The sequence below is a fragment of the Oncorhynchus clarkii genome, chromosome 16 (assembly GCF_045791955.1).
Source record: "Oncorhynchus clarkii lewisi isolate Uvic-CL-2024 chromosome 16, UVic_Ocla_1.0, whole genome shotgun sequence".
Taxonomy (NCBI): Eukaryota; Metazoa; Chordata; class Actinopteri; order Salmoniformes; family Salmonidae; genus Oncorhynchus; species Oncorhynchus clarkii.
In genome coordinates, this window is record NC_092162.1 from 56,372,947 (window position 1) to 56,396,448 (window position 23,502).

The window sequence follows — 23,502 nt, forward strand, 5'->3', positions numbered from 1 at the left end:
AGGGACGACCCTACTACTGTGAGAAAAAATCTACTGCAGCCTGCAGCCTATGTCTGGTTTATACCAAAAAAATACTGAGTGAGCGTCTCGATCAAAGCGAATCTTTTCATAGACATTATGGAACTCTCCATCTTTGCAACATCACCAAATGTAGAGTAAACTATCAATTTGCGTCCAGGAGAATATTGTTGTTTATTCGTAATTTCTTTTCATTTTGGTGTAATCCAGGGGTTCACACACCCCTATGATTTTCATAAAATGGGAAACCTAACTATGTTATAGAGGGCAACTATGTTATAGAGGTCTGCGCGCTAGATATAAGCTACATATTACAATAAAAATAGGCTTTTCATTTTTTCCATTTCCTAATATCACAATGTCGGTTGCATTTTCATCGGCGCGCCCAAGGAGCAAAGGGGAGGTGACACAACAAACTATACAAAAGGTAATGCTATTTCTTTTTGCTCCATTACGTCGTCAAATATGACATATTTTGTCGACTTGAGAGCTTGCATAGTCAGTCAGTGTCAATGGTGGGAAAGTAGTGAACATCAGCACAGAGAAGGCAACTGGTACAGTAGAGCGAGGCAAACAGCGAGGGGATATGACACTATTAAAACAGATTGACATTACTCAAAGGCTACTTTTTGTTGTTGTTTCCGTTGCCCCCTAAAACTTCAGTGTGTCTTTCTATGTAAGCTTACATAACGGCTACTATGTTATGCGTTAAAACATCAATGTTGTCTAATAATAGAGCATAAACATCCTAGAAAAATATGCAAGTTTGTTCCGAGTCTGACTGAAATATTGCTTATTCTGGTGCATGCCCTTCATAGGATATTTGTGAACTGTTGCGAGTGATTTTTTTCTTGGATCAATATTGTTTCTTTTGAAAACCATACTCCAAATTGTTACCAAAAATAGCAAGCCGTGACAGAGACGTGAGAGTAGACTAGTGATAATTATTTGGACAGCCAATGAGTGGTAAGAGGCACGTGCACTCGATGAACGGATAGTCTGACATTGGCGACAGAGAGTGATTCATGGAAGGTGTGTGGATTACGGGACAGTTTTGAGCCTACGTGCAACATCCTTGGACCTTTGTTAAACCTAGAGGGAATCAGGCAGGCATTGCATTAATTTAGGGTGGCTTTCAAATGTTTTAGGGCATCTGGAAGTATTTTAATCAAACACGGTTAGAGCGCTTAATTTGGATATGCGTACCGTAGTTAATAGAGGACAGCACAGGTTCTCCTTTCTAGTTCACTCTGTTTTTTTTTTTGTCACTGATGACGGAATGTTATGATTGGCTGAAGATAATGAAAGACTTGAGTTGCAGGGAAAAAAATAAACAATGGCTCCGTTCCACTGAAACCGTCTCTTCTGCGACGTTAATGATGCTCCAAGAAAAACATCCGACCCAGATAATTGTGTTGAGCAAGAAAGGGGGGGGGGAGTATTCAGGACAATTTATTATAGTGTAGTAACATTATAGTAAACTACTCTAACGTTTTTTTTTGGTAACACTTTACTTGGCACCCAGTGTCATGACACGATCATAATATGTCATAATAGCTGACATAACTTGTCATAACCTGTCATAATATGGTCATGACCCATATATTTGCACCTGTTGTGACATACACTATATATACAAAAGTATGTGGACACCCAGTGGATTCAGGTATTTCAGCCACACCTGTTGTTGACAGGTGTATAAAATCGAGCACACAGCCATGCAATCTCCATAGTCAAACAATGGCAGTAGAATGGCCTTACTGGAGAGCTCAGGGACTTTCAACCTGGCACCGTGATATGATGCCACCTTCCCAACATGTCAGTCCGCCAATTTCTGCCCTGCTAGAGCTGCTCCAGCCAACTGTAAGTGCAGTTATTGTGAAGTGGAAACATCTAGGAGCATCAACGGCTCAGCCGCGAAGTGGTAGGCCACACAAGCTCACAGAATGGGTCTGCCGAGTGCAGAAGTGCATAGAATGTAGAAATTGTCTGTCCTCGGTTGCAACACTCACTACTGAGTTCCAAACTGCCTCTGGAAGCAATATCAGCCAAATAACTGTTAGTCGGGAGCTTCATGAAATGGGTTTCCATGGCCGAGCAGCTGCACACAAGCCTAAGATCACCATGCGCAATGCAAAACGTTTGCCGGAGTGGTGTAAAGCTCGCCACCATTGGACTCTGGAGCATCTGGAGTGATTAATCACTCTTCACCATCTGGCAATCCGGCGAACAAATCTGGGTTTGGTGGACGCCAGGAGGACACTACCTCCCCCAATGCAACTGTAAAGCTTGGTGGATGAGGGATAATGGTCTGGGGCTGTTTTTCATGGTTCGTGCTAGGCCCCTTAGTTCCAGTGAAGGGAAATATTAATTATACAGCATACAATGACATTCTAGCTGATTCTGTGCTTCCAACTTTGTGGCAACAGTTTGGGGAAGGACCTTTCCTGTTTCAGCATGACAATGCCCCCATGCCCAAAGCGAGGTCCATACATAAATGGTTTGTCGAAATCAATGTGGAAGAACTTAACTGGCCTGCACAGAGCCCTGACCTCAACCCCATCAAACACCTTTGGGATGAATTGGAACGCAGACTGCGAGCCAGGCCTAATTGCCCAACATCGGTGTCCGACCTCACTAATGCTCTTGTGGCTGAATGGAAACAAGTCCCCACAGTAATGTTCCAGCATCTAGTAGAAAGCCTTCCCAGAAGAGTGGAGGCTGTTATAGCTGCAAAGGGTGGGCCAACTCCATATTAATCCCCATGATTTTGGAATTAAATGTTTGACAAGTAGGTGTCCACATACTTTTAGTCATATAGTGTATATTGCGTTATCTTATGGCTGGTTCTGACACTGACATAAGAGTGTAGGTGTCATTTATTCAAATAATTTATTGGCAGGGAATAACATTTTCTTTGGTTTGAAAGTTTGTTTCTCAAGTCCTTTGATGTGGTAATGAATTCTTTACAGTCATGTTTTTTTTCATCATATTTTAATTAACTTGTAGAAAATACACTTTATGACACTGTCAAGAAGAATTATAACCATCCTGTGTCACTTTACTTGGACTAATAATATACTATTTTTGATCATAATCATATAAGCCAGATAGGCCTATCATGTACAAGCCCTTATATCAGTCATCAGTCAAGAAGAGGGTGCCTTGTCCTTCTCCTGACATCTGCTGTCACGACTTCCGCCGAAGTCGGTTCCTCTCCTTGTTCCGGCGGCATTTGGCTTTCTAGCCATCGCCACTCCATTTTTCACGTATCCATTTGTTTTGTCTTGTTCCCTGCACACCTGGTTTTCATTCCCCAATCAATTCATATGTATTTATTCCTCTGTTCCCCATCATGTCTTTGTGTAGGATTGTTTGTGCTATGTGTATTTTGATATTGTGGATATTGTTACTCGCATTACTTTTTGTCTATGTTCTGTGTTTTCGGCATTATTATTATCATTTTGCCCGGAATAAAAAGTGCGCCTGTTCACTACACTCTGCTCTCCTGCACCTGACTTCACCTCCAATACACACTCCTAACATCTGCTCCTGCATTCATTCCAGTCATCAGCAACAGAGCATTGGGGTAGGTGCATGTCTGACAACAATGTGCGAGCAATTGCAATGATAATTAACAAAATGTTAAACAGAATAAACAGAATGTTGAAAAGTAGGCTATGGTGTAATGGAATGTTTTGCCTTGTGTGATAGGTTTTGTGGGTTTTTACACTATTAGGTTTTGTGGGTTTTTACACTATTATGTAGGTGTCATAACCAGCCATAAAATATATGTCTAAATATATATATATATATACAGTCGTGGCCAAAAGTTTTGAGAATGACACAAATATTAATTTCCACAAAGTTTGCTGCTTCTGTGTCTTTAGATATTTTTGTCAGATGTTACTATGGAATACTAAACTATTATTACAAGCATTTCGTAAGTGTCAAAGGCTTTTATTGACAGTTACATGAAGTTGATGCGAAGAGTCAATATTTGCAGTGTTGACCCTTCTTTTTCAAGACCTCTGCAATCCGCCCTGGCATGCTGTCAATTAACTTCTGGGTCACATCCTGACTGATGGCAGCCCATTCTGCATAATCAATGCTTGGTGTTTGTCATAATTTGTGGGTTTCTGTTTGTCCACCCGCCTCTTGAGGATTGAACACAAGTTCTAAGTTTAAGGTCTGGGGAGTTTTCTGGCCATGGACCCAAAATATCGATGTTTTGTTCCCTGAGCCACTTAGTTATCACTTTTGCCTTATAGCAAGGTGCTCCATCATGCTGGAAAAGGCATTGTTCATCACCAAACTGTTCCTGGATGGTTGGGAGAAGTTGCTCCCGGAGGATGTGTTGGTACCATTCTTTACTCATCGCTGTGTTCTTAGGCAAAATTGTGAGTGAGCCCACTTCCTTGGCTGAGAAGCAACCCAACACATGAATGGTCTCATGATGCTTTACTGTTGGCATGACACAGGACTGATGGTAGCGCTCACCTTGTCTTCTCCGGACAAGCTTTTTTCCGGATGCCCCAAACAATCGGAAAGGGGATTCATCAGAGAAAATGACTTTACCCCAGTCCTCAGCAGTCCAATCCCTGTACCTTTTGCAGAATCATCAGATTCTGATGTTTTTCCTGGAGAGAAGTGGCTTCTTTGCTGCCCTTCTTGACACTAGGCCATCCTACAAGTCTTTGCCTCACTGTGCGTGCAGATGCACTCACACCTGCCTGCTGCCATTCCTGAGCAAGCTCTGTACTGGTGGTGCCCCTATCCCGCAGCTGAATCAACTTTAGGAGACGGTCCTGGTGCTTGCTGGACTTTCTTGGGAGCCCTGAAGCCTTCTTCACATCAATTGAACCGTTCTCCTTGAAGTTCTTTATGATCCGATAAATTGTTGATTTAGGTGCAATCTTACTGGCATCAATATCCTTGCATGTGAAGCCCTTTTTGTGCAAAGCAATGATGATGGCACTAGTTTCCTTGAAGGTAACCATGGTTGACATAGGAAGAACAATGATTCCAAGCACCACCCTCCCTTAGAAGCTTCCAGGGTGTTATTCAAACTCAATCAGCATGACAGAGTGATCTCCAGCCTTGTCCTCGTCAACACTCACACCTGTGTTAACGAGAGAATCACTGACATGATGTCAGCTGGTCCTTTTGTGGCAGGGCTGAAATGCAGTGGAAATGTTTTTTTGGGATTAATTAATTAATTGCAATTCATCTGATCACTCTTCATAACATTCTGGAGTGTATGCAAATTGCCATCATACAAACTGAGGCAGCATACTGCGTGAAAATTAATATTTGTGTCATTCTCAAAACTTTTGGCCACTACTGTGTGTGTGTGTGTGTATATATATATATATATATATATATATATATATATATATATATATATATATATATATATATATATATAATGTGTGTGTCATGACAGTGTTATGACCATATTATAACAGGTTATGCCAGCTGTTATGACATAACGTGTTATGACGCTGTGTGTCAAGTGAGGTGTTACCTTTTTTTTTTACCTCCCAAAGATGCTGGATGAAAATCACCATCTGATACAATGTATAATGGATTACCAGAACAAAGGAAAAACAGCAGAATGCACACAGTAGGTGTCACATCTGTCTTCATAGGCCTACTGTTGTGCACATATGCATGTTATAGGTTACTGTATAGCAGATGTTTGCCTGGAAACTCGATGTTGAATTGCATTGAATTCCACTTTGGGCAGAAATTAGTGTTTGCATCAGGAAAGTTTCCTTTCCTGATGTTGAATTAAATTATTTTTTAACATACTTTACCGGTTGTCCGTGCAGTTGGTACTTTTGGCGGTAGGAATGTGAGACAATATATCCACAGGAAAGTATAATTAAATAAACTTTTCAAAGTTCTGATGAATGAATGAATTACTTTTTATTTTCGCATCAAATCGCCAGTTGGCAACCCATCCCTTATGGGATTAATTGACACATAAACAAACAATACAATAATTAACTGTGATAATTCAGTGATAATTGTTCTTCTGGGGTTTTCTGCTGTGCGCATCACATAAAAAGTGAACAAAATTAAAGATAAAAATCAATGCATAATAATAAACAAGGTTATCCACACAGTAATTATATCATTAGAGCAGTAAATAATATACATACATACAATTACATATATTCATACACATACCTTTCACGCCTGTTCCCACTCCCCCTCCCTGGCGCCTTGCGCCAGGCTCCCCACATTACACACTCCTGCCACCATCATTACGCACACCTGCCTTTCCCCCGTCACGCGCAACAGCGATTATTGGACTCACCTTGACTCAATCACCTCTGTCATTACCTCCCCTATATCTGTCTGGTTCCCTGCTTCAACATTAATTGCCGTTTGTCGTTTTGTACCCGTGTGCTGACGCTGTTCTTGTCTTGGTCATTGTCTGTTTCCTGATTAAATGTTGACTCCCGGTACCGGCTTCTCATCTCTGGCGTCGGTCTTTACAGAATGCTGAAGCCCCCAAACGAAGCTTCGGGGAGTGCTGGCTTTCCGGTTGGTGGTAACGTTGGGTCCGGGGGCCGCCACCGATGGACCCGGGGGTGCCTAAGCCAGCTCGTCGGCCTGTCACGCCCTAGCTGGCTAGAGAGGTTTCTTGCCCCGGTTAATAATTAACTGTGATAATTCAGTGATAATTGTTCTTCCGGGGTTTTCTGCTGTGCGCATCACATAAAAAGTGAACAAAATTAAAGATAAAAATCAATACATAATAATAAACAAGGTTATCCACACAGTAATTATATCCTTAGAGCAGTAAATAATATACATACATACAATTACATATATACATACACATACCTGTCACGCCTGTTTCCACTCCCCCTCCTTGGCTCGGGAGGCACTCATCCTACGTCAGGCCTCAGCCGGATCGTCAGGGATTTACGTCCAGCCGGCTCATCAGGCTGCTATGCCTCAGACGGATCACTGGGTTCCCACGCCTCAGCGGGATCGGCAGGCTTTCACGCCCCAGCCGGATCGTCGGGCTCCTATGCCTCAGCTGGCTAGCCAGGCTCCCATGCCTCTCCCGAGAGAGAGAGAGAGAGAGAGAGAGAGAGAGAGAGAGAGATATTCGATCGGGTTCAAGTCCGGGCTGTGGCTGGGCCACTCAAGGACATTCAGCGACTTGTCCCAAAGCCACTCTTGCATTGTCTGCTTAGGGTTGTTGTGAACCTTCAACCCAGACTGATGTCCTGAGTGCTCTGGAGCAGGTTTTCATCAAGGATTTATCTGTACTTTGCTCCGTTCATCTTTCCCTCGATCTTGACTGGTCTCCCAGTCCCTGCCGCTGAAAATCTTGGTTTCATCAGACCAGAGAATCTTGTTTCTCATGATCTGAGGGTCCTTAAGCTGCCTTTTGGCAAACTCCAAGTGGGCTGTCATGTGTCTTTTACTGAGGAGTGGCTTCCGTCTGGCCACTCTACCATAAAGGCCTGATTGGTGGACTGCTGCAGAGATGGTTGTCCTTCTGGTTCTTAGTCACCTCCCTGACCAAGGCCCTTCTCCCCCTATTACTCAGTTTGGCCAGGCGGCCAGCTCCAAGAAGAGTCTTGATGGTTCCAAACTTCTTCCATTTAAGAATGATGGAGGCAACTGTGTTCTTGGGGACCATCAATGCTGCAGAATTATTTTGGTACCCTTCCCCAGATCTGTGCCTTGACACAATCCTGTCTCGGAGCTCTATGGACAATTTCTCTGACATGCACTGTAAACTGTGGGACCTTATATAGACAGGTGTGTGCCTTTCCAAATCATGTCCAATCAATTGAAATTACCACAGGTGGTACCACAGTCTTAACGTCAACAGTGAAGAGGCGACTCCGGGATGCTGGCCTTCTAGGCAGAGTTCCTTTGTCCAGTGTCTGTGTTCTTTCACCCATCTTAATCTTTTATTTTTATTGGCCAGTCTGAGATATGGCTTTTTCTTTGCAACTCTGCCTAGAAGGCCAGCATCCCGGAGTCGCCTCTTCACTGTTAAAGTTGAGACTGGTGTTTTGCGGATACTATTTAATGAAGCTGCCAGTTGAGGACTTGTGAGGTGTCTGTTTCTCAAACTAGACACTCTAATGTACTTGTCCTCTTGCTCAGTTGTGCACCAGGGCTTCCCACTCCTCTTTCTATTCTGGTTAGAACCAGTTTGCGCTGTTCTGTGAAGGGATTAGTACACAGCGTTGTACAAGATCTTCAGTTTCTTGCCAATTTCTCGCATGGAATAGCCTTCCTTTCTCAGAACAAGAATAGACTGATGAGTTTCAGAAGAAAGTTATTTGTTTCTGGCCATTTTGAGTCTGTAATCGAACCCACAAAAGCTGATGCTCCAGACATTCAACTAGTCTAAAGAAGGCCAGTTGTATTGCTTCTTTAATCAGAACAACAGATTTCAGCTGTGCTAACATAATTGCAAAAGTGTTTTCTAATGATCAATTAGCTTTTTAAAATGATAAACTAATGATAAGCTAACACAACGTGCCATTGGAACACAGGAGTGATGGTTGCTGATAATGAGCCTCTGTACGCCTATGTAGATATTCCAATAAAAATCTGCCGTTTCCAGCTACAATAGTCATTTACAACATTACCAATGTCTACACTGATTAATGTGATGCTATTTTAATGGACAAAAAATGTGCTTTTCTTTAAAAAACAAGGACATTTCTAAGTGACCCCAACCTTTTGAACGGTACAGTATGTAAATAAGGTATTTCTGTTTTCTATTTTTAATAAATGTTCAAACATTCTGAAAACCTGTTTTCATTTTGTCATTATTGGGTATTGTGTGTAGTTTGAAGATTATATCTTTTTTGTGAATTAATTTAAGAATAAGGCTGTAATGTAACAAAATGTGGAAAAAGTCAAGGGGTCTGAATACTTTTCGAATGCACTGTACATATACACATACAGTTGAAGTTGGAAGTTTACATACACTTTAGCCAAATACATTTTATCTCAGTTTTTCACAATTCCTGACATTTAATCCTAGTAAAAAAATCCCTGTTTTAGGTCAGTTAGGATCACCACTTTATTTTATGAATGTGAAATGTCAGAATAATAGTAGAGAGAATGATTTATTTCAGTTTTTTTTTCATCACATTCCTAGTGGGTCAGAAGTTTACATACATTAAATTAATATTTGGTAGCATTGCCTTTAAATTGTTTAACTTAGGTCAAATGTTTAGGGTAGACTTCCACAAGCTTCCCACAATAAGTTGGGTGAATTTTGGCACATTCCTCCTGACAGAGCTGGTGTAACTGAGTCAGGTTTGTAGGCCTTTTTGCTCGCACATGCTCTTTCAGTTCTGCCCATACATTTTCTACAGGATGAGGTCAGGGCTTGACTTTGTTGTCCTTAAGCCATTTTCCACACTTTAAAAATATGCCAAACAGTTCTATTTTTGTTTCATCAGACCAGAGGACATTTCTCCAAAAGCTATGATATTTGTCCCCATTTGCAGTTCTTTGTCCCCCAAACTGTAGTCTGGCTTTTTTTATGGTGGTTTTTGGAGCAGTGGCTTCTTCCTTGCTGAGCGGCCTTTCAGGTTATGTCGATATAGGACTCGTTTTACTGTGGATATAGATACTTTTGTACCTGTTTCCTCCAGTATCTTCACAAGGTCCTTTGCTGTTGTTCTGGGATTGATTTGCACCAAAGTACGTTAATCTCTAGGAGACAGAACACGTCTCCTTCCTGAGCGGTATGACGGCTGCGTGGTCCTATGGTGTTTATACTTGCGTACTGTTGTTTGTACAGATGAATGTGGTACCTTCAGGCATTTGGAAATTGCTCCCAAGGATGAACCAGACTTGTGGAGGTTTACGATTTTTTTTCTGAGGTCTTGGCTGATTTCTTTTGATTTTCCCATGATGTCAAGCAAAGAGGCACTGAGTTTGAAGGTAGACCCTGAAATACATCCACAGGTACACCTCCAATTGACTCAAATGATGTAAATTAGCCTATCAGAAGCTTCTAAAGCCATGACATAATTTTCTGGAATTTTCCAAGCTGTTTAAAGGCACAGTCAACTTAGTATATGTAAACTCCTGACCCACTGGAATTGTGATACAGTGAAATAATCTGTCAGTAAACAATTGTTGGAAAAATTACTTGTGTCATGCACAAAGTATATGTTCTACCCGACTTGCCAAAACTATAGTTTGTTGACAAGCAATTTGTGGAGTGGTTGAAAGACGAGTTTTAATGACTCCAACTTAAGTGCATGTAAACTTCCGACTTCAACTGTACATACATGCGTTGGCGATTTTAGTATGTAAATCTTGGTGGGGGAAAAAAAAGAAGGTTGGATGCATGCGAGCAAAGCCAATCCACAATACAACACTAAACAATATAGGAATTGCACTCTAACTGTGACATTTTGGGCCCACAAACGGTTAGGGCCTACATAAAGCTGTCCCAACAGCAGTCCCAAAGTCTTACCACTGCTCCACCTGGCTATCAGTGGTGCCTTGTCTGGCAGCAAAACAGTTCAGTTCATTCAGCCTCATTTACTGCCATTAACAAGGGGCATATAAGCAGACAATGAAAGCTCTTACAATATTCTATGTTTACATTTCTCTAAAACAGGTTAAAGGCTACATGTGCACCACCAAGTCAGAACAGTAGGCGTAATTAAATTATTTGGGTGAGATGAGATGAGAGAGGCCTGTAATTTTCATCATAGGTACACTTCAACTATGACAGACAAAATGAGGGGGAAAAATCCAGAAAATCACATTGTAGGATTTTTAATTAATTTATTTGCAAATTTTGTCTGTCATAGTTGAAGTGTACCTATGAGGAAAATTACAGGCCTCTCATCTTTTTAAGTGGGAGAACTTGCACAATTGGTGGCTGACTAAATACTTTTTTGCCCCACTGTACATACATACATACATACATACATACATACATACATATACAGTACCAGTTAAAGGTTTGGACACACCTACTCATTCAAGGGTTTTTCTTTATTTTTATTATTTTCTAATTTGCAGAATAATAGTGAAAACATCAAAACTATTGAATAACACATGGAATCAGGTAGTAACCAAAAGTGTTAAATATTTTGATGACAGCTTTGCCCACTTTTGACAATCTCTCAACCAGCTTCATGAGGAATGCTTTTCCAACAGTCTGGAAGGAGTTTCTACATATGCTGAGCACTTGTTGGCTGCTTTTCCTTCACTCTGTAGTCCAGCTCATCCCAAACCATGTCAATTGGATTGAGGTCGGGTGATTGTGGAGGCCAGGTCATCTGATGCAGCACCATCACTCTACTTATTTGTCAAATAGCCCTTACACAGCCTGAAGGTGTGTTTTTGGTCACTAAGCGCAAACCAGATGGGATGGCATATTGCTGCAGAATGCTGTGGTAGCTATGCTGGTTAAGTGTGCCTTGAATTCTAAATAAATCACAGACAGTGTCACCAGCAAAGCACCCCCACAACATCACACCTCCTCCTCCATGCTTCACGGTGGGAACCACACATGCGGACATCATCCGTTCAACTACTCTGCGTCTCACAAAGACACGGCGGTTGGAACCAAAAATCTCAAATTTGGATTTCCACCAGTCAAATGTCCATTGCTCGTGTTTCTTGGCCCAGGCAGGTCTCTTCTTCGACCATGAAGGCCTGATTTACGCAGTCTCTTCTGAACAGTTGATGTTGAGATGTCTCTGTTACTTTTATTCTGTGAAGTATTTATTTGGGCTGCAATCTAATGAACTTATCCTCTGCAGCAGAGGTAACTCTGGGTCTTCCTTTCCTGTGGCGGTCCTCAGTTTCAAAATGGCACTTGGTTTTTGCAACTGCACTTGAAAGTTCTTGACATTTTCCGAATTGACTTACCTTCATGTCTTAAAGTAATGGACTGTCGTTTCTCTTTGCTTATTTCAGCTGTTCTTGCCATAATATGGACTTGGTCTTTTACCAAAAAGGGCTATCTTCTGTATACCACCCCTACCTTGTCACAACACAACTGATTGGCTCAAATGCATTAACTTTTAACAAGGCACACCAGTTAATTGAAATGCATTACAGGTGACTACCACATAAAGCTGGTTGAGAGAATGCCAAGAGTGTGCAAAGTTGTCATCAAGGTAAAGGGTGCCTACTTTAAATATATTTTGATTTATTTAAAACTTTTTTGGTTAGTACATGATTCCATATGTGTTATTTAATAGTTTTGAGGTCTTCACTATTATTCTACAATGTAGAAAATAAGAAAAATTAAGAAAAACCCTTGAATGAGTAGGTTTGTACATAACATCTACAGAAAAATTAAACAAGGCATTTGAACTGTCTATCATTTCAATAATGCGCAGAACCTTGTAAACACATGCAAGAGTTCAAGAAAGTATGCATGTTTCTGTAGATGTATGTTTATCTTGTACACATGCTTCAGGTGATAGAAATTTGAACGCCCTACCAGCGCTTTGAAAGTTGTGTAGTTATACTTTCCTGTGGATATATTGTCTCACATTCCTACAACCAAAAGGACCAACCGCACGGACAAATGGTAAAGTACTTTCAAATGGTATTTTATTCAACATTCTGGCTTGTAGAGATCGTGAGAGGAAACTTTCCTGATTGAAACGCTCATTTCTACCCGACATAGAACGTAGTTCAACGTCAGGTTTCCAGTCAAAGCAGATGTATACTTGGATGAAGATGTTTTAAGCATGAAGATAGTATATCACAGGTTAATGATAGTCATTATGTTAAAGTATTTCTGTGCTTTGATAGGTATCAGCAGATTCTTCACAGAAACCTGGTCTATCTGGCCACGATAGCAGATTCTAATCAGAACATGCAGTCACTGTTACCTGCGGTAAGTCTGCATGGAGTTACGCAATTTAGTCATTTTTTTCTCTCTCTCTCTCTCGTTATCTCTCAATTTCTCTCACCACACACCTCTCTTTTAATGTCTTTCTTCCTCCCTCACCCTTAGAGCTGCTATTTTTCTGTAACACAATTCTCGAGAGATGTAAATTCACATCTCTCCTCTCTTTCTTTTTTGCCAGCCTCCTACCCCTAACATGGGGAGTATGGGTCCTGGAGGGATGGGGCAGAACGGGGGCAGTGGGCCCATACACTCCCAGAGTAACCTCAACGACGCCATGACACCTGGCCTGCCCCCCCCCTCCATGATGCAGAGTCAGATGAGCAATGGTGAGACCCCCATCTCCACACACGAACACACACACACACCTCCATCCACACACACTCACACACCTTTGTCTGTACGTGTGTACGTGTGTACAATCTCACTGCTGGTTTCTCTGCTCAACTGACTGTCTGCTGCATTGTCTGTCTGTCTGCCCCTCCAATTCACCCCCCTATAGCTTGGCAGCATCTCAGATCTCAAGTCTTCTCATCTCTGCAGACATCATTTTATGGGTACATATTGATAGTTTAAAGTGGCTTCTTATTCTAATATCTTCATAATCTTCTTCAGCTGCACTGATCCCTTAAGACAGGATAAATGGATGCAATTTGGCAGATGCTAACTGTGCATTTACTTTCACCTGGCCAGTTCTCTCATGGTATTGCACATTAAGGAATGAAAAAATGGAGAGGAAGCCGCTTTAGACTATTGAGATGCACCTTTATGTATCCATACAGGTCTTTTTCCTCTTGTCAATCTGTCCCTCCTTGTTTCCACTAATTCTTCTCTCGTTAAGTGTCTCTGCATAATCTCAGCACCCCAAACCTCTTAATTTAGTCCTACACAAGCCTCCTGTGGTGTAGCGATGAACTGAATGTGTTGCGTTTCCGTGGTGCCTGTGGCCATGGTGGCATTACGTGTGCCTCAGGGTCCGGCTGCTTTGACTGCTCAGTGTGTTGTCAGGCCCCAGCCACGCTCCCATGCAGCAGCAGCAGCAGCATGCGGGTCAGACACAGCCGGCTGGGCCCTCCTCCACGTCCCTCAGCCTGCCGGCCAGCACCCACAGCTCAGCCTTGGGCTACAGCCACCCCGTGCCCCCCTCTTCCCAGGGCAGCATGATCCAGGGGCCTGGCCCAAGCCCAGGCTACGGTTCTTCCTCTTCTTCCTCCTCCCGCAGCAACCTCAACATGCAGTCCAACCCAGGTGAGCCAGCCAGGTGCAGAGGAACCAGAGACCAAGGACCAGTGGCATAGCAAAATGCCATCAAAGCCAATGATATTCAATAATTGAAAACACAATTCCTTTGGAAATACATGATTTCTAATTTGGCTGTTCTATTTTGCTTGCCTCTAGTGAGTCTTGTTGCTAAGTACGTTACTAGTGAATGACGAGTCCACTCCTAGCTCAGGGAGTGTGATTGGCCAGCCCCCACTACAGTAAATGTCAGAGCTCTGGAGGGGAAGGGGGGATGATCAAGGAGAAAGGGAAGCTGAGAGGATGAACATTGGAGGATGAATCTTAGACTGAAAGATGTGAATCTGAGAGTGGAGTGTATTCTGGAGTTTGCGTGAGGTTGTAGTTTTGGCCTAGCTCTCAGCAGGGCAAAGAGAGGGAGGGAGTGATAGGGAGTTGTGCTCTCTCTGAGGATTCTAGAAAATTACGATTGTAATGATTTAGACAGGACACCAGTGAATGATTGACTGATCCAGGGAACCCTGAAGGTATTCCACCTCCGCAACTCTTCCACATCGTTCTCTATAACCTCCCTTCTCTTCCCTAGCTTTTAGAAAACCTTTTCTAGTCTTTATACGCTTGAACTTCACAATCCATAACCTCTGAATATCGCATTGTCCCATATGAACGACAAGAAGATCCAAACATATTCAGTTCATCAGACTGTTAGGCATCCCCTTCCTCCCTCTGGAGTCTAGTATCGTCCCCAATCCCAGTCACCACCCTGCTTCAGGCTCTCCTCTCCTGACCTCTAACCCCTGACATGCATCCCTGCAGCCCGCCCTCGTCTCCCTGGTTGTCAATGTGTATTTATCTCTGTTTTATGCACTGACCCCTCTCTGGCTTCTTTTGCATTTACTGCAGAGATTTACTCCCCCAATTTCTGTTCTGGTTATGAATGATGACGACAATAATGAAGACGATGATGATGTTGACATTGGGTGTGTGTGTTGATGTATAAGATCTCACCCTATAACGACCCTTCCCCCCACCATCCTCTAGTCTCCATGATGCAGCAGCCTCATTACCCGTCGTCCCAGACTGGGGCCGGGCAGCAGCACTACCAGGGCCAACAGACTGCTATGGGCATGTTGGGGCAGAGCGGACAAGGCAACAGTATGGTGAGCCAGAGGCCCATGGGGACTTACCGACCCAGACAGCAAGGTAGGTGACCATGTCTTTCTCTGTGTTCCTACAGGCTGCTGCGTTTTGGTTAAGGGCTGCAGGGGCATGCTAAGTCTGCAGGGATGCATGTGGCTCACTGTGGTCTATCGGTGGAGAAGATGGCTGTATGGTTTTGGGTGTAGGTGATTACTTGTGAAAGATGTAGCCAAAGTGAATGCAAAGGACATGGATGTGGGGTGAAACTTTGAGATGTTAATAGTTAGCAGGCGTTTAGGAAGTGTGCGCCTAAAAAACAGACTATGATATGTAGGGTGGATGTAATCTGTCAATGATGCACGTACGTTACCATGGTATCGCAGGTGTGTAGCCTAGAGGATCTGACCTATGGTAATGGTCTGCCAATGACTTTAGGAAGAAGCAGACTGAAGATTTATGGCTGTTGTCACTTGGAGTCCCAGTCTCTGTAAATCACTTTACCCACGCTGTGTCAGCATGTGCCTAAAAATAGTCCCCCAACATCCCCTTGTTTGGTGTGGGATGTGGGCTAGACACGTTCCTCACAGAGACTCGTCAGTAGCTTGTCTGTACTGGATTTCTGAGACACTGTCTCCAGGGCAACAGAGGTCACTAGCCCTGGGTTGTATGTTGTGACTTACCCTGGTCTTATCCCAGCTTGTCCAGGTACAGTCACTGGGTCCTGTCTACATGGACTGTATTGTTCTGACTCCGAGTTGGGTTAAGTGACCAGCTCACAAGCCATCCTCTGATTGGTCGAATGGTTGTTGCTAAGGCTCTTCTCTCGACTGTGTCTGGTGATATTGGGTATTGTATTGTCGGATATCACGCTTGGAGATTGTCTTTCTAACACTGTCAGACTTTTTTTGTGGCAAATTGTTGCCGGTGTGTAGTTTATCTCTGACAATGGATATTTATCAATGGGACATTTAAGCCTTTCTTTTGCCATGGAAGATGCTTTCTTCTCTAGCTGTTGACTGCTGTGATAATGGTCCTTTTGCATTACGTCCTAGGATCAATATGTTATAGAATATTTATATTTTGCGAGACTGTGAGTTTCTATCTTGCAGATATAACGATATTTCCAGCAATACATTTGGCAACAGAAATAAATATATTTTTTTGAGTTGGTAGTTTGTGATGTAAAAGGAAGGAATGGCATCTGTAGTTTTTGCAGACCACCAACAACACCACCACCAACAACACCACCAATACCAACACCACCAATAACACCACCAACACCACTGCTTTCTCATGTGATTGACCCGCTCAGATTTCTGAAAACTTCCATCTCTGTCATTGATCTTTTCAGAAAGTAATATTTATTTTAATTCTCATAGGAATCTATAATTTTTCAGATCATGGTTTGGATAGAGCTGAATATTCTGAAATGAGAATGATTAGACTAAAATGGCAGCCAAAATCCTTCAGTTCTTTGATGCATTTTCTTCCCAACACAAACATTATCAATTCACATTTCAGATAGAGTAGGGAATAGCCATCCTTCGGAACAAAATAAGTGAAAACCAGAATACGTGGGTTTCAACAAAGAGACTTCAGTCTACTTACCGCCTCCTACACTATCATGTATTCAGTCTAATTCTACTTGAACTTCAGTCATTCAACCACAAAAAAGCTTCTCATGACATCATTAGCACCCATATGACGCCACTTCTCCTCTCTCTCACTCTCATACGCACAGACACACACTCATGCACATACTAATGCACGCAGGCACGCATTGTGCATCTCTCACTCTCGTGCCTCCCGTTCTCTCTCACACTCACACACATTATGCTATTCTATCCTCATGGGGAGCTATTTTCCCTAACCTTAACCCCAGCCCTAAACCTAACTAGAGTAACCACTTACTCTAATTGTAACCCTAACCGCTATTCTTAAAATAGCCTTTGTCTTCATGGGGATGTGGGAAATGTCCCCACAAGGAAGAATTGTCCTTGTTTTACCTTACTTGTAGGGACTTTGGGGGATTTAAGGATTCAACCCTAACTCCTAAACCTAATTATAATCCTAAACCTAACCCCTAAGCCTAAAATAGTCATTTTCCTTCTTGGGACTTGTGAAAGGTCCCCACATGTCTGAATTCTCCTTGTTTCATTATCCTTGTGAGGACTTCTGGTCCCCACAAAGATAGAAGAACCAACACACTTTTGTTTTACTATCCTTGTGGGGACCAAACAATTGAATAACAAATCCTATTTTACCTAACCCTTAAGCCCTAACCCTAACTCCTAAACCTAACTCCTAATTCTAACCCCCAAGCCTAAAATAGTAATTTTCCTTCATGGAACCAGTGAAATGTCCACACTGAATTTTCCTTGTTTACTATTCTTGTGAGGACTTCTGGTCCCCAGAAGGATAGTAAAACCAAACACACAGACACTCCCCTCCAACTCTCCAACTCCCAAAGTGTCCTGGCCCAGCCTCCTTTAGTCACCAACAGAGCCCCATTGGTCGGACCAGCTGATTAACCAATCCTGGTGTCGCCTGTCTTGCAGGATGTGCACTGCAGTACATGGGACAAGACGAGTTCTACGGAGAGCAGTATGGACACACTCAGAGCTCCAGTGAGCCCATAAACCAGCAGTATTACCCTGATGGTAATCATTCAGAGCCTTGACCCTCACACACACAACCACACCTTTCAGACATCTCAATCACACACACACATATACATGCCTTCCCGTCTGTGTTATCCCACTGCCCTGTCTTCAGCGCTGAACTCAATAAATCAATCCTCTGGCTTCTTGTCTTTTCTTTATCTTCTTGTGGGAGTTTAATGGGAGTCTTTTGTACGGTCATAATATGGATGGATTATGATTGTTATGGCAAAGTGCAGAGGTTGGTCCCAGAACTGTTACCTCCTGGTGTGTCTCTGTTAATAGTGTTCCCCTTTGGTGTACCTAAACTTGCAGTTGGTCCCAGAGATTTCCCAAAGCCCCAACTGATTGTAGGGTGTTTGTGTGTGCTTTGTTTAAATGTGAGTTTGAGTGTCCGAGGCACGGCAAATGTCTGTTTGTGCTCTTGTCATCTTATGGGTGCACACCTATGTATGTATAAGCTTTATGAACTGTGAGAGGACCAAGCTCTCTAGCATATGTGTGAGGATCCACATTGTTTATTATAGAGTGGCTTTGGCACGTGCTCATTCCTGCCCACTCCAGGTCATGGCGAGTACTCCTACCAACAGTCGTCCTATGGCGAACAGGGCTATGAGAGGCCCTTTGACGAGTCCTCACAGCACTACTATGAAGGAGGTATGTTCCCAAACCACATCAGACTCATGCCTAATAAGCATAAAGGTTGTGATAGTATTGTAGCTGCTAGCTATCTGCCACACTAGGCCTAATCTCAGACGCCCAGAAGTAAAATATAGCAGATGCTTGATTACTATTTATGTTATGTGCATCTGTCCACGAGGAACTACAGTCCGCTTAATACAAGTCTGAAGTCAATCTTGAAGTAGTTACATCCCTACTTCTGACCCCCAGGCAACTCCCAGTACAGTCAGCAGCAAGCCCAGTACCAGCATGGCTCAGGTCAGCAGCAGCCCTTCAGCCAACAACAGTACCCCTCACAGCAGGGCTACAGCACACAGCAACAGGGCTATGGTAAGAAACACACACACAGGTGCGCACTTGCCTATGTTTTGCTATGGACATGTTGATGCAGATGGTTGGGAATTGAACATTAAATCAGTAAATTGGTATTTTGAGAAGATGATTGTTTTACTGTTACATCTGTCAGAGTGATTGAATACTTGGTTGATTGACTGATTTGGTCTCCAGGTCCAGGTCAGGGTGCGTCGTCCCATTACTCCCAGTACCAGCAGGGTCAGGGCCAGCAGTATAGCTCCTACCGCTCTTCCCAGGCTGCCCCTGGGGCACAGACACAGAGGCCCTACGCTTACGAACAGGTACAGCTACAGCTACCCCTGACCCCACGTTTTGAGGAGGACGGTGCTGTCCAACCAAACATTGGGTAAATTGGGCAACTCACACCGCAAATTACCACAATGGCGATGTCCATGGGTTGCTTTTAATCATGAGAAAGTATTAATGATCAAAAGTATTCCCCATCTCATGCTGACCTGAAATGACTAAAGATTTGTGCTTTCTTTTCTACCTCCCACTCCCTTAGGGTCAATATGGAAACTACCAGCAATAAGGCACCACCTCCTGGGCAAACTAGTGGACAGGTTAGGCAAGGGAACAGTTCTGTGAATGCCCCTTAACAGTCATGTGTAAACCAGTCTGAGTAAATTAGTTAGATTAAGCTCTGAATCCTTTTAGTTTGCTGAGAGACAGATTAGAAGGCTAGAATATCAGCTCCATTGTCCGCTTGTTCACTATTTTCTAGCTAAGTAGAGGTTAACTGGTTCAGGAGATGCTGTATGAAGCACCTCTCATCTCTGCTTTCTCTCCTCACCCTCTATAAGAGGCTTTGAATTAGGGGGGTATCTGGTAACAAATCGGGGCATCCTCAATAGTATTATTATATTAACATGGGCACTATATGTGTTTTAAACTCATGTGAAATTTTAAACCTGCCTCTAAATGTCTTCCTTCCTTGGTCTGTGACCTCTATCAGCCTCTACCTGGCTCCTCATATCCTCCCTTTCTGTCTTTGTCTTTCACAGGGTGCACAATACAAGTGCTATCCTCTCTTTAAGAATGTAATTGGAAATGTGCCAATTAGGTTGTTCACATTTACATAAGATTGATCTAATATAATACATTCAGCATCTATTATTCATTGTAGAGAATAACTTAGAGTTGAGTCTTGATAAGTGTACTTTGATTAAGGTGAAAATGGGGCTTGTCGGTGGTGTTCAACCTGTCTTCAGATTGTGTTTTTTTAAATCTGTGAAGTTGTGTAGGTCAGTGTGTGGTGTGACCGACTGTTTTGTGTTAACACTCTCTTTGTGTAAGAAGAACCAATGTTTTAGTAAGGTAATAGACACAATAGCTGGTGAATTGACAAGTGTGCATCAACTACACTACATTGCCAAAAGTATGTGGACACCTGCTCATCGAACAGACTGCCAGATGGTGAAGCGTGATTCATCACTCCAGAGAACGTGTTTCCACTGCTCCAGAGAACGTGTTTCCACTGCTCCAGAGTCCAATGGCGGTGAACTTTATACCACTCCAGCCGACGCTTTGCATTGCACATGTTGATCTTAGGCTTGTGTGCGGCTGCTCGACCATGGAAACCAATTTCATGAAGCTCCCGATGAACAGTTATTGTGCTGATGTTGCTTCCAGAGGCAGTTTGGAACTCAGTAGTGAAGTGTTGCAACTTCAGCTTCTGTCAGTCCCGTTCTGTGAGCTTGTGTGGCCTACTACTTCGCGGCTGAGCCGTTGTTACTCCTAGACGTTTCCACTTCACAATAACAGCACTTACATTTGACCGGGGGAAGCTCTAGCAGGGCCGAAATTTCACAAACTGACTTGCTAGAAAGGGGGCATCCTATGACGGTGCCACGTTGAAAGTCACTGAGCTCTTCAGTAAGGCCATTCTACTGCCGATGTTTGTGTATGTAGATTGCATGGCTGTGTGCTCGACTTTATACACCTGTCAGCAACAGGTGTGGCTAAAATAGCTGAATCCACTAATTTGATGGGGTCCACATACTTTTGTATATATAGTGTATCAACACCATCATAATCTCATCACATAATACAGTATGGAAAATCCATGTCCATGATCAACCCCTTTTGTTCATTCTTAAATTTGGTCTGATTGCCTTTCTATTTTTTAACTAAGTGTTTTTTAAATTAAGCTAAATCATTTAACTTTTATATGGTATATTGGAACTTTTTCCATCCTATATTTATTTATCAATATACAATTAATTTTATTTAATTATCAGATGTTTCAGTATTTATTATTCTGTTTCTTTCTCTGTAATGCACTTTTATTTATCATAGTGTCATTCAAGTTGTTTCTAAGAAATGATTTCCAAACAGAAGAATGTGTTTGGCAATCGGTACAACACCTTTTCAATACGAGCAATACAGTCAGTCATTGGAGCAGAGTGATATTATCAGTAGGCTTGTAATTAGATTTTCTGTGTGCTACCACACATTTTTGAGTCTATAGCCTATTAGAGTACAAAAATGAAAGTCTTTATTAGCCTTGTGTCTTGTTGAATACATAACCCAAAGTATTATTGTTGCCAATTGGGTTTGGATTTTGCTTCAACTGTCTTAGCCCATATGAATGGATTTTTCATTTAAAAAAATTACGTTCTTACGAAATTGATGTAGTCATAGCCTATGTCTGTGAGTGCATATGACATACTGACATATTTGGTTTGCCAAAGTTTGCCATTTGTCTTGCTCAATTGACTATATTTGACGTGATCATAGATCAAGTTCGGGGTAAGGCCTTAGTGTTATAGAAGACAATTGTCAAATCAGTTTGTCACACAAACACATTGCCTTATTATTTATTGACAAAGTACAATAAAGAGATTTTGTAAAAAGATTTTGTGGTGGTTTTTATTTACCTCAAAAGATTGTATCATTTTTGAAAATCATGGTATGCTTTGTTGTATAGGCCACCATTAATACATCCTCTGTAATAATCGTAGTAATGTCAAAATAGAACTTTCCTATATGGTGCTGAAATGAAATGAATCTCAAAAGGGGACAGCACAAGTCATTACACCTGGAAGTTGCCATAACTTACCAAGACAGTGGGAATATCTGGCTGTCAAACAGCTCACCTGTATGTTAAATTAACTATACAGTGACAATCATAGGCTTCTTTTAATTGCATAATAATGTATTATTATCCCTAGCCGTGTCCTCAGAGCATGTGCAGACCAGCTGGCTAGAGTGTTTCCAGACCTATTCAATCTCTCCCTATCCCAGTCTGCTGTCCCCACTTGCTTCAAGATGTCCACCATTGTCCCTTTACCCAAGAAAGCAAAGGTAACTGAACTAGCACTCACTTCTGTCATCATGAAGTGCTTTGAGAGGCTAGGTAAGGATCATATCACCTCCACATTACCTGATACTCTAGACCCACTTCAATTTGCATACCGCCCCAATAGATCCACAGACAATACAATTGCAGTCACACTGCCCTATCTCATCTGGACAAGAGTAGTCCCTGTGAATAGTCCCTGCGAATAACATCGAATAGTCCCCGTGATATGCAACTGTTCAGAGAAGTCAGGAACCAATACACACAGTCAGACAGGAAAGCAAAGGCTAGCTTTTTCAAAGAGAAATTTGCATCCTGTAGCTCTAACTCCAAAAAGTTTTGGGACACTGTAAAGTCAATGGAGAACAAGAGCACCTCCTCCCAGCTGCCCACTGCTCTGAGGCTAGGTAACACGGTCACCACCGATAAATCCATGATAATCTAACATTTCAATAAGCATTTCTCTACGGCTGGCCATGCTTTCCTCCTGGTTACCCCAGGCAACAGCTCCGTCCCCCCGCAGCTACTTGCCCGAGCCTCCCCAGCTTCTCCTTCACCCAAATCCAGATTGCAGATGTTCTGAAAGAGCTGAAAAACCTGGACCCGTACAAATCAACTGGGCTAGACAATCTGGACCCTCTATTTCTAAAACTATCCACTGCCATTGTTGCAACCCCTATTACCAGTCTGTTAAACCTCTCTTTCGTATCGTCCGATATCCCTAAAGATTGGAAAGCTGCCGCGGTCATCCCCCTCTTCAAAGGGGGTGACACTCTAGACCCAAACTGTTATAGACCTATATCCATCCTGCCCTGCTTCTCTAAAGTCTTTCGAAAGCCAAGTTAATAAACAGATCACTGCCCATTTAGAATCCCACCGTACCTTCTCCGCTGTGCAATCCGGTTTCCGAGCTGGTCACGGGTGCACCTCAACCACGCTCAAGGTCCTAAACAATATCTTAACCACCATCGATAAGAAACATTACTGTGCAGCCGTATTCATTGATCTGGCCAAGGCTTTCGACTCTGTCAATCACCACATCCTCATCGGCAGACTCGACACCCTTGGTTTCTCAAATGATTGCCTCGCCTGGTTCACCAACTACTTCTCTGACAGAGTTCAGTGTGTCAAATCGGAGGGTCTGCTGTCCGGACCTCTGGCATCTCTATGGGGGTGCTTTACAAAATAGCCTCCAATACCCTACTCAACAAATT

At 42.6% G+C, this 23,502-nt stretch overlaps 1 protein-coding gene across 3 annotated transcripts; it reads left to right on the top strand.

The window, feature by feature from the left end:
* Positions 1-31: 31 nt before the first annotated feature.
* LOC139368779 (calcium-responsive transactivator-like) lies at positions 32-21,842 on the top strand. 3 transcript variants are annotated; one of them, XM_071108109.1, is made up of 10 exons: positions 32-445; positions 5,568-5,644; positions 12,817-12,901; positions 13,095-13,242; positions 15,194-15,355; positions 17,851-17,952; positions 18,517-18,609; positions 18,844-18,963; positions 19,141-19,333; positions 19,493-21,842. In XM_071108109.1, exons 1-10 carry the CDS (start codon positions 377-379, stop codon positions 19,584-19,586), a joined length of 1,143 nt encoding a protein of 380 aa, XP_070964210.1. In that variant the 5' UTR covers positions 32-376; the 3' UTR covers positions 19,587-21,842. The 3 variants fall into 3 exon arrangements, with proteins under 3 accessions (XP_070964210.1, XP_070964211.1, XP_070964213.1); XM_071108110.1 differs by having other exon boundaries at positions 308-445; positions 19,141-19,268; XM_071108112.1 differs by lacking the exon at positions 5,568-5,644 and having other exon boundaries at positions 325-445.
* The last annotated feature ends 1,660 nt before the right edge of the window (positions 21,843-23,502 follow it).

What these genes read in the sequence shown, in the direction of transcription:
- LOC139368779 (XM_071108109.1), top strand. Translation starts at nt 377, where the DNA reads ATGTCGGTTGCATTTTCATCGGCGCGCCCAAGGAGCAAAGGGGAGGTG. An exon ending in AAAACAGCAGAATGCACACA is followed by an intron (nt 5,645 to 12,816) that starts GTAGGTGTCACA and finishes GTGCTTTGATAG; the next exon opens with GTATCAGCAGATTCTTCACA. An exon ending in GCTGTCCAACCAAACATTGG is followed by an intron (nt 19,334 to 19,492) that starts GTAAATTGGGCA and finishes CCACTCCCTTAG; the next exon opens with GGTCAATATGGAAACTACCA.